General features: G+C 50.6%; 1 protein-coding gene across 1 annotated transcript in view; it reads left to right on the top strand.

Annotated features, from left to right (window-relative positions):
• Window positions 1-10,699, top strand: part of PEMT (phosphatidylethanolamine N-methyltransferase) — a 36,241-nt gene extending 25,542 nt beyond the window's left edge. Inside the window, exons 3-6 of the mRNA XM_010015873.1 lie at window positions 1,510-1,655; window positions 5,864-5,975; window positions 9,802-9,876; window positions 10,645-10,699. Of these exons, the coding sequence (XP_010014175.1) occupies window positions 1,510-1,655; window positions 5,864-5,975; window positions 9,802-9,876; window positions 10,645-10,699 (388 nt within the window). The remainder of the gene's footprint in view (window positions 1-1,509; window positions 1,656-5,863; window positions 5,976-9,801; window positions 9,877-10,644) is intronic.
• The last annotated feature ends 610 nt before the right edge of the window (window positions 10,700-11,309 follow it).

Consider the following 11,309-nt stretch of genomic DNA (forward strand, 5'->3'; position numbering starts at 1 on the left):
TCAAGCCAAACCAACACGAGCCTGGTGAGTGCAGGGAGGTGTGATGGGTGCTGGAGGAGGGCCAGCCACAGGGATATGGGCCATTCCTCTGCCTGTGCTCAGCTCTCTGGAAAGGGGAATTTCCCTGTGATTTCCAGCATGGGGGGCAGAGTGTAAATCACCAAGACGCTGTGTTCTTGCTCGCTCCCAAGCACATCACATTTATTCTGTGTTTGGTTTTCTTGCTCCACTCCAAAGTGAAGATTAAATGGCTTGCTCCAGGGTCCTAAAAACTCCCCACCCATAGAAAACCTAGTAGGAATGAGCTCCAAGTTAAAATGTCATCCAGGTCCCTAAACCATGGGGTTTAAATATCATCCTGGGCTTTGCTTGGTGTATGTAACTTGCCATTTGGCCTTTGAGCCTTTGAAAGCTGCATTTCCAGCCACTTCTCCGTCAGTCAGGCAGGGACTGTCTCTTTCAGCTTTCATTTGGGCAACAGGGGAAATCCAGGGATTTGCTGGGCATTAGGGAAAAAAGCTATCCTGAGCCCTGCAGGTAACATCATGGAAGCATTTTCCAGCTAAGGAGCCTGGGAGCTTGGGTAGGAGCAGCTCTCATTGCCTGTGCAGTGGTTGGAGGTGCAGGAGATCTGTTATTCTGCTTGAATCTCGGCCTCCTGGGTGCTCATTAAAAAAAGGCTCCAAGTTTCCTACCTCATGTGTCAGCAGCATGTGGAGAAACACTGTGTACATAGCTCTGCAGGGCTGTTACCTCCTCACACTGTTATTAATGGGCATTTTTAATCAGAGCATTGTCTCCTTTGTAGTCGTCCGGTCGCATCGGAGCTATGCAAGATGTTGAGCTGGTCATGCCCTGCTCCAGGCAAAGTTCAAGGGGCTGAAGGGAGAAGGGGGTCTCAATTATTCCACTCACAAACGAGTATTTGGAGGGTCAGAGCTGAGTCCTGCACAAACCTGGAGCTGAGAAGCTGCCTTCTCGCTTGGAAATGTGCTTCGCTAGTATTTTCCTATCGCTGTTCCAGTCCTCCCCCTGATCTGTCAGGCTGCAGCCATGAATCACTCCTGGGCACGTGGATAACACGTGAACACTGCAAAATATTTGGATGGAGAGGAACGGGGGTGGGAGCACGAGAGAACCCAGCCAATAGTTCCCAACTCTTCCAAGTCCCATGCCGAGGCACTGCAGCCTCCGGCGTTGGCAAGGGCATCTTTCCAGAGCTCCTGGTCATGATGAGACCTGGGGTTTGGTGAGCAAGGCAAAGCTTTTGATCCTGCAGTTCAGTGGGGTTGGTATTTCCAGGGGTGAGCAGGGATTGCAAGCAGAAATAGCATCCCCAGGTCAAACCCTGGCTTTGGCTCTTTGCTTCTCCCATTGGGAGGTTGAGTAGGTCCAGGGACTTGGTGAAGGGTCCTCCTCAGCAGCATCCTCTCCCAAAGCACCCAGGAGAGGTGGGTGATGTTAGTGATGAGTTTCCACTTTTAACAGCCCTTTTTGTCTCTCCTACAGCTTCACAGAAGCCATGAAGAGCCAGCCAAAGCTGGAGGGCTTGGACTGCCACGGGGCCTATTATTTGGGCTTGGCCATCTTGGCTGTAGGGACCTTGTTTGTCACCACCAGCTTCTTAGCACTGGGATTCACTGGGACGTTCCTAGGTAAGCACTAAAACCTCATCAGCTTAACCAGAAAGTGCTTTTAATCCTTGCAGGGGTTGTTTGGTAGGGCAGAGTCCTTTAAGAATTCCCTCGTTCTTGCCTTTAGGGCTGTTAGTTTTGGTCTTGGCTTTATGATACCAAAGCATGATCTAATCATGCCATTACTGGCTTTATACAGTGACACATGCACGGAGGCAGGACCTCATTTGCTGTTCCCTCTGCAATAAACCTGCCATTGGTTGACAGATTCTTTTATCTGCCACTTTATGGCAGAAGACATTTTCCACTGTGCCTGCTTTCACATATAGGGACTCATTCTCTTAGTGGTGTTGACTTTCAAAACATGCCAGTATGTGTGGAATTCATCAAAATAAAATAGAGACAGCAACAATAAATAGATGAGGAAAGGGGCAGCTCCCGCTGGCTCAAATAATGACAGCCCCACTTTGACACTGCATTTAGGCTGTGCTTTTGCAAGTGCTTTACAAACCAAATTCAATTAGCTCCTGCAGCGTCGGCAGGAAGAAGAGAGGGAGGTAATAATCCTGCCTAGTTTCAAGTGGACTTGCAAAGAAACGTGGTGAGTTGGCCAAGATCCTGCTGCCAGAAATAGAGCTCAGCACTCCTGAATGTGTGTCCTCAGCCTTCATCTGTGCAGCCACATGTTACATCCCTGTCCCCCAGCTACCAGGCACTGGCATCCTCCAAATCACCCACAGCCCCCAAAGGAGTGATGCTGTGCCTGAAGATGTGCCCAGAGTGGCTGGGCACAGGAGTGTCAGCTACTTCAAAGCTCCTGAAGTTCAGCCAGGACTGGGCATGTTTACGTAAAGCCTTATTCATCCCACCAGGAGGATCCACTGGACTTGAACCGCTGGGATAAAAACAAACACAAGTGAGTCAGGCTCAGCGTAAGCAGGGAGAGTGGCTCTGGTCTCTGCTCTGCATGGCTGGTGGCTCCCATATCTCCTGTGGCAGGGAAGAGGAAGGTGTTAGTGGTCCATATCGGGTACTACTTCTTCATCCTCTCTGCTGGTGAAGGCTCTCCCTGCCACCAGTGCACTGGGCTGGGGTTGCCTGGCTCCAGCGTGACGCAGCAGGGAGTGAGGCCAGCTCTTTGTGCTAGCTGGGGCATGACGGGCAGCAGGGCAGAGCTGAGTCAAGGTAGGGAGATGCCAAGACCCTGGCTGGATTGGGATCTCTGTGCCATGGAGGCATGGCCAAGCCTGGAGCCCCACAGAGCATCCACTCTTGGCTTTTCAGCACCATGCAAGTCTCCACAAGTCCAAGTCAGCAAACTTTGAATGGACAATGCTGTTCAGCATGGTGTCTTACCCAGGCACAGGGAAGACAAGGGGTCTGCAGGTCTCCCAGGATCTCTGAAGATTCAAGCCTGGATGGAGCTTGGAGCAGCCTGCTCTAGTGGGAGGTGTCCCTGCCCATGGCAGGGAGTTGGAACTGGATGAGCTTTAAGGTCCCTTCCAACCATTCTATGACTCCATGATTCTGTGATCTTACGTTAGATGTTCTCTTGCTCAGGACTCCTTTGGGACTGGTACTTCCAGTGTCTTCCTTCATGCAGGGTTTAGTGCTGGTGCTGCGGGAGGAGCAGGGTCCCCAGCAGTGATAGCCCTTCTGCCTGCAGGTAGCAAAAGGCTGCACTGCTTTGGCAAGAAGGGGACATCCAGCTTTCCACAGTCAATATCTGAGCTCAAGTTTTGACAGAGCCTCTGACACTCGAGCACTTCCAAAACTTACTGGAACAGGATTTGACCCTTTCCTTTTGGGTTTTCCTACAGCAGCGAGGGCTGAACCATGCAGGGCACAGACACTGCCACCAGGGCTGCCTGTTAGATTCCTCTTTAACAGCACGTTTAAGCTTTGGAGAGGCTGCAGAGCACTTAAGTGTGGGCTAAACCATGCAGCAGGAGCCTCGTGAGCCACAGGCCTTTCTGTGCGACCCCATCTCCTGTGCAGCAGCACTGACCCCAGGCTCTGTTTGCAGTGGCTGGATGTGGCCTCTCGTGTCCACAACCTTCTCCCCCTGCAAAGCAGTCCTCCTGGTGTGCTGTCTCTGCACTGTGCCCTTACAGGGATTCAGGCATCAGTCCAGCATCATCTGCCTCACTGTGTGCCCTGTTCCTGACCAACATGGGCTTGGCTTCCTGGAGGGCACTGAGAGGTGGCTCTGCCTGTCTGAGCCCATCTGTCTCACATTCAAGCATGGTTCCTTCCAGTGCTGACCAAGATTACAAGTAAATCTGACTTGACCAAAGTCTGTTACTGGGCTATGGTGAAGGTGAGTGGAGAAGCAGAGGTGATGCTTCAGCCCAGGTCCAGCTCCATGTACCTTGCAGAGTGCATTAAATGGGATTTGCTGCGTCCACCCTGAGCATCGAGATGGTCACACTCACCTCCAGCAAAGAATAACTTGAATTAGATGCCAAAGTCCCTCAGCCTGACAAGAAGCTGATTCCTGACTGAGGGCTTTATGGTGGCACAGGAGATGCCCAGGCTGATGCTGTGCAAAGCAACACACAGTCCCTTTCCCTTAGCACCTGCCTGAATGTAAAAACACTGCAGGTCCTCTCTGATGGTCCTGTTCTTTTTAACTGTGTGGGTTTAGAGGTAGGGTTTACATTGGAAAAGCTTATGTCCTGGGGGAGCAGCCTGCTCCCCTCAGCTGCTGTGTGCTCTTGCTTGCAGGGAGCTTGCCCAGAGGATCCACAGCCCCACTGGTGAAAGGTACAGATAAGCCCCATGGATCCAGAGCTTTGTGCAAACCTCTCCAGTGCCAGCACCATTTAGGGAGTGAGGCATTCAGCCCAAAGGCGAGGGCAGGCAGGGTATAATGAAGCATTTTGACATATAAAAAAGCACAGAAATGGGCTGTGGCAGGGGGTGATGTATTCTTTCTCCCAGAACAATCTCAGAGATGCATTGCCAAGTAACTGTGAGAACGTATAGTATGAATACTAGGCAATTATCTCACTTAGTGGCCTGTAGTTAAAGCCCAAAAGCATTGTCTAATTGGGCAGGCACTGTTTATCCTTAAAAAGAAATGTTTTTGCACCATGTGAGGTCAAAGAAATTACACCACAATCCAGGTAATAATAATAACCTTGAATAGTTTGCACTCTGCAATGCCTTTTATCTGGATTTCCAAGCACTTTCTCACCATACATTAATCCTCACCACCCTCTGTGCTGTAAGAAAGACTGATATTATGATCGGTGCACAATAGCACCGGGAGGGATGGAGGAGACTTGCCCAAGGTCAGGGAACAGGCTGGCAGTAAACCTGGAGCACGATCCAGGGTGGTGGCAGCTCCCTGGGCTGATGGATCACCTCCACTCCTCACCCATTGATCCTGCATCTCGTACAGTGGACATGGAACAAAGTCCTTGCTGGGCTTTATGGTCCTGTTTGTGAGACCAGCAGAAGTCAGAGATGTGCAGCCTGGCCTTTTCTGTCCCCCAGATGCTGCTCCCAAGCTGCACAACATCTCCTTGCTTGTCATTTCTTTTCCAGGCTCCTTTCAGGAGGGTGGAAGGATTACTCCGAGGTAGGTAGGAAGCTGGTTGGGTGCTGACAACTCTGAAAGCTTTCCTCATTACAGTTGACAATCCCCTATTATCATCATCATCGTGTCGATAATTGAGTGTTTTGTAGGCAGAGGTGCTATTTTCTGACATTCTGAGAAATTCTCTGCACTATGAGCAAAGGGTGACACTGAATGAGGGCATTTGGTGGTGGTGGTGGTGATGATTAGAGCATCTCGAAAGACCATTACAGTGCACTGGGCTTATTTCCCCATTAAATGGATTTGATCCCATGCACTTGCTTCCTCATCAAGTGACATCAGACAGGCAGCTTTCAAATGAGAAAGCCAGAATCAGCCAGTTGGGACCTCGAGAGCTGCCTCCTGATGAGAGACGTGGCTGCCATAACCTCACTGCAATGCACAAAGCTTCCTCATGGGCAGAGAGCCATTCCTGGAAGAGCTGATAGGCACAGAGCAAACAGCCAACCTGTTTGTTGCTGTTTCCTCAGCCTGGAAATCAGCAGCAAAACCCCTCATTCGCCTTTGCTCTGCATCCCTGGCAGGGATGCCCCGTGGCACAGGGAGGGTATCAGTGTGCCAAACCCCCACTTTGCACCTCCCAGCTCCGTGGCGCCTAACCAGAACCCCTCTGTTTGCTCTCTAGGTGATTACTTTGGCATCCTGATGGAGGCAAAAGTGACCAGCTTCCCCTTCAGCGTCCTGGATAATCCCATGTACTGGGGCAGCACAGCCATCTACCTGGGCTGGTCTCTTATGTGAGTACATGCAAACACCACTGTTGGGCGACTGTGGGGTCTGTGCACAGGCAGCAACAGGGGACAAAGAAGCACTTGGTGATGGCAGCCAGCAGATGCATGGCAGGAAAGGTGCCACATGCCATGACTTCTCGCTTCCTGACTATTTCTGTGCATGCAAAATCTGCTGCTTCCATAAAAGCCTCGCAGCATTAATTGTAGGAAAACAAATAACAGCCAAGGGCTGGGGAAAGGAAGCATCAGCAAAGGCTCCGCAGCGCAGTGAGGTCCTTGGCAGGCTCTGCACGTGGAAAAACCAACAGTCAGGGCCAGAGTCATGCCGGGTGACACCCAGCAGGAGCAGGGCACTGATACCAGGGATCAGTGAGACCCTGTAATTACCTCTGAGTAAAGCAAAACAAGCCAACACACCCTTTTCCCCCACTGCACCGTGATAACGCTTCCGAAACACTCCTCATGTGATACAACACAGCTTAATAGCTTGCTTATAAGGAAATGAATAGGCTGTAATTTAGCAGCAAATGAGCAATATGCTCTATTCAGTGTAACAAGTTTTATGTAGTTTTCATTTGATATCACATTTTATGTATTTGCCCAGGAGAAAAAAACCACCCTGGTTGTGTTATCTCGGGAGCCTGTAGAGCGTTGTGGGCCATTATCATGGAATCACAAAATGGTTTGGGTTGAAGGGACCTTAAAGCTCCTCCAGCTCCAACCCCTGCCACGGGCAGGGACACCTTCTACTAGAGCAGGTTGCTCCAAGCCCCTGTGTCCAACCTGGCCTTGAACACTGCCAGGGATGGGGCAGCCACAGCTTCTCTGGGCACCCTGTGCCAGCGCCTCAGCACCCTCACAGGGAAGAACAGAATGGGGCAGAGCTGGGGCAGGATGAACCCTCCCTATACCCCACCACAACCAGAGACAACCAGCACCCTATAACAGTGCAGTTGGAGGAATTAGACCAGGAGGAATTATAAAGATATTTTTATTTGTTTGAAGATCAGCATCAGGTTATTTCCTAGAACCTTTGTGGAACCAACTGAACTCTCCTGAGCTGTTTATGGCACAGAAATCTCCTCTTCTCCACCGTGAGAGAGCAGCCTTGCCTGATGCTTGGTCTTCCACTGCAATCGTGGGCAAAAGCAGCTGGAGACAACAGTGTGATTGCCTCCTTTTTCTTGTTCAAAGGCTGCCACAATAAAGGGCAGTGAGGCATGGCAAATAATTGCTGTTAACAAATTGCTGGAGCTGTGCAAAGTGGCACCAGTACAGCGCCCGCCTGCCCTGGGGGAGCTCTGCACAACCCTTCCCATGGTGTGGTTTGGAATCTCAGCTCGTAGATTCACAGAGTCATTGAGGTTGGAAAAGACCTCTAAGATCATAGAGTCCAATGAGAACTGCCAAGTCCACCACTAAACCATGTCCCTAAGTGCCACATCTACATGTCTTTTAAATACTTCCAGGGATGGTGCCTCCACCACGGCCCTGGGCAGCCTGTCCCCAATGCCTGACCACCCTTTTGGTGAAGAAACTTTTCCTAATATCCAGTCTAAACCTCCCCTGGCACAGCTTGAGGCCATTTCCTCTTGTCCTATTGCTTGTTACTTGGGAGAAGAGGCTGACCCCCACCTCACTACAACCTCCTTTTGGGTAGTTGTAGAGAGCGTAAGGTCTCCCTTCAGCCTCCCTCTCTCCAGTTCCCTCAGCTGCTCCTCGTAAGACTTGTGTCTAGACCCTTCACCAGCTCCGTTGCCCTTCTCTGGACATGCTCCAGCTCAGGATGCTGAGGTTTTTGGGAGCTCCAGCTCTCTTCTGAGGACCCAGGACTTTCAGAAGATGTTAGGTGCCTGCCCTCAGAGGCCAGATATAACATCCTAGCCATGATGGGATGAGAGGGATGCCGGAGGAATGAGTGTGCTGTCTGGTTCTGGTCAGACCTAAAACATAGAGCATATTTGCCCTCCTTTGGTGATGTCTCACACTCGATATCGTAACATCAGAGCCCAAAGGATTGATTCATTTTCATCCGTAAGGGCACATACCACCATACGTAAGTGAGCCTGGCAGCACACCAGGCAGCCTGCCTTCCTACTCCAGTCCAGCCTTCGAAGCATCTCATGGGGTGAGAGCAGCTGGTTTCTCCTTTGCAGGATGCTGCAGCTATCCCCAGCTCAACTAACTGCACCTCTGCAGCCAAATACACTGGAGAAGGTCACCACGAAAACAAGAGATCCAGGAGGAAAGGACAAAGAGGGTGTCCCACACCTGATATCCAGGACCAGTAAGGCTGGGGGGAAGGATGCAAATCCCTCCCATTGCTTTTGCAGACAACCCATAGCCATGAGGAGCTGCAGCAGGAGTGGGGACAGACTTCTAACCCCAAAAAAGCCCTACCAGGGCCGTGATATCTTTCTGGCTGATTCATTGTCAGCGCTGCTACAACACTGAGCTGTTGCCCAATAAGTAGGTCGAGCTCATAAGAGGAGAGAAACAACTCACCCAAATGCTTCTCATCACCCATGTCGAGCAGCCTCATTTCTCCTGCAAGACAAATGGAGCATTAGCTGTTTGGGGACAGCTTTGTGTATCTCTGGTAGGGAAGTGTTTTAACTCATGGCAACAGGCTGTGTAAATCAGAGCTGGAGCTGCAGCCAAATGATGCAATTAGAGGTCTTGCTGTCAACAAACAATCATGCAAATTTGTTCTCTCTGATAAGAATCAAGGAGGAGACATGACTAAGCATGTAATAGCAGGGGGCTGGGAGAGGAAGAAGTTACCCAATGCTTCCTAATGAGGGGAAAAAACTTAGTGCAAAATGGAAACAGCAAAAAGGGGAAGATTTGTGTCTGTCTCCAGGAATTGACTAGACAAAGCAGTACCTGAAAGCAGGTCCAGGACGAGGTTTAGGTTAGTCTCTCCTCTGAAGGCATGTGTTCCCAATGCCTTGCACAAGGCTTGCAGGATGTTTATCCTCACCAAGGACTAGCTAAGTACTTCTTTGTGCTAACAACCAGCTCTTGTCCCTCTCAGAGCTGAGCTGCAACCAGCAATTAAAGGCAATCAGCAGCATCCTAATTAAGGGCAACAGTTGCAGCCATTAGCTGGAGGTGCAGGATGCAGAAAGGGTGTTTGGGGGATGTGGTGCTTGTGGTGAACCAGACAGAGCCACAGCCCTCGAGTACCTCTGCCTATAACCAGACAGTGCAATGGGTGACATCGGCCCCCTATGCCTGGTGGCCTTTTGCTGAAGGTCTTGGGAGGTGTAGGACATGTTCCTGTTCCTAAAACATCTTGAAGTGGATTTAAACATGATCCAAGCCCCCAGCCTCAATGCAGCACCCACCCCAGCACTCTTCACAGGGCAGGTGTGGACCTTTCCATCCCTTTCCATCCCCATCCCTGCGATGGCTCAGTGCCGTTGGGATGTAACGGTACCATACACTGCTCCATCTGCCAGTTGTCTCCTGCGTCCTCGGTGGCCCATCTTCCTGTGCACATCAGGCACTGCCCTTATAGCACACTGGCTGGGAGCCACAGCCATATGTAAACAGCTGCTCAGCTATTAAACAGCTTTATAAGCTCAGGATTTAGCATCTTAGCAGAGATGTGCAGGGATCAGACTTAAAAGAAATCACCAAAGAAGGCTGGGAGAGAGACTTTGCCAAGTAACATCTGCCTGAGACAGTTAACATTAAGTATAGAAAACCCAACCCTTTTGTTCACTTCTGTTTAATGAGGGAGAGGGAGCCCAGCCTCTCACTTCACTTTCTAAACGAGGTCTTGCATAAGCCCATGGTACTTACCTGATCTTCTCTTTCAAAACAGGCACGCAAGCCCAGCTGGCCTTTTGCTGACAGCAATAGTGGCAATTTCCTACACAATCGCCACGCTGTATGAGGGGTGAGTAGCTCTGTACAACTGGAGAGCTTCTACTTATTCCAGCCAGCTTTAACTCCCAAGGATTCGGGGAACTGCAGTAGAAGAGATGGGTTTTTCCAATGAATTCAGCGGGGAAGAAGGAAAACAAGAGGATTGTTTCTCGGTTGTTTTCATAATGGGCAGATTCCACCCTGAAACTATTTGCTGAGTTCTAGGAACGTTGATACCAGCATTTTATTTTTACCAAAATGAGATCTTCTTTCCCTTTCTGGTGCCTGTTTCTGTCAATACAAGAACAATAAGGAAGGGAGTGAGAGGATTCATTATGTCATCTCAAGAGACCCTGCAAGAAGAGCTTGTATTTTGTAGCTCCTTGGATGGGCTTCTCTGATATTTGCTGCCACAATAGCTCGGCAGCCCAGGACAGAGCAGCCCTGAATTAATCCCAGAAGCAGCAGTTGTACTTGAGCATGAAAAGTCTTTTGTGTTTGCAGTGGAGGAGGAGGAGATGCAAAGGGAGATGAGGTTGGTCTGTGTGCACGGAGAGTCTGAGTGCGTGCTGAGCCTCGTGCTGCTGGGATGGTCCTGGATGGGAGCAGCTTGGAGCTGCTCCATGGTCCAGAGAGGATTGGCACTGGGATAGTCACAGGCCAACCTGCAAAGGGCAGAGTTTCTGTGCCCAACAGAGAGCGCACAGTAGTTTTGATATTAATTCTTCCTCCGCTTCTTTTGCCCCTCTCTTGTGTCTCTGCCCCCTGTCTCCCCCAATTCCCATCCTCCCAACTACAGGCCTTTCACAGAGGAAATATATCAGCAGAAACAGAAGGGAGTGAAGAGCAAGTAGCAAGAGGTATGTTTGCCAAGGAGCATTACAGCAAGAGGGGCTGCTTTGCTGGACTCCCCCATCTACAGGCACATTAGATGGGGATGGGAGCACCCCCCACACCCCTTCCCAGTGCATCCCTGCCCAGCCCTGCCTTTCCCAGCTCCTCCAGAGCCCTTCCTGCACTTCCCCAGGGATTTGAGCTTCAAACCTCCACAGAAACCCATAGAGAAAGGCTTTACACAGCAGCAGTCGTGGCCGCCTCTTGGCACTCAACCCCCGAATTGTTTTGATTATATACTTGAGAATCAGTGCGAGGGCAGGTTGCTGGGGAGCTTTGAGGCTTCAGCTTCGTCTACATCAGGCAGAGAAAAGCAGCTATTGCCCATGGTGGGTGCTCCAGCGAGTGGCAGGGATGGTGTGAAGGGGCATGTGGGGCATTACAGAGAAATCGGGCATCCCTGCTCCAGGCTGCTCCTTGCCCCAGCCAGGAGCATTTCTGCACGTGAGTTTGCACCCCAGAAACTCACCTTGGGCTTGCTTTTGGTTGGAGGGGCTGGACAAGTACAAATGCCATCACAGTTGAGGTTTTGGCAGCTCCATAGCCTCTGCCCCAACCAAAGATGCTGTA

The sequence above is a fragment of the Nestor notabilis genome, unplaced genomic scaffold (genome assembly GCF_000696875.1).
Source record: "Nestor notabilis isolate BGI_N333 unplaced genomic scaffold, ASM69687v1 scaffold6646, whole genome shotgun sequence".
Classification (NCBI taxonomy): Eukaryota; Metazoa; Chordata; class Aves; order Psittaciformes; family Psittacidae; genus Nestor; species Nestor notabilis.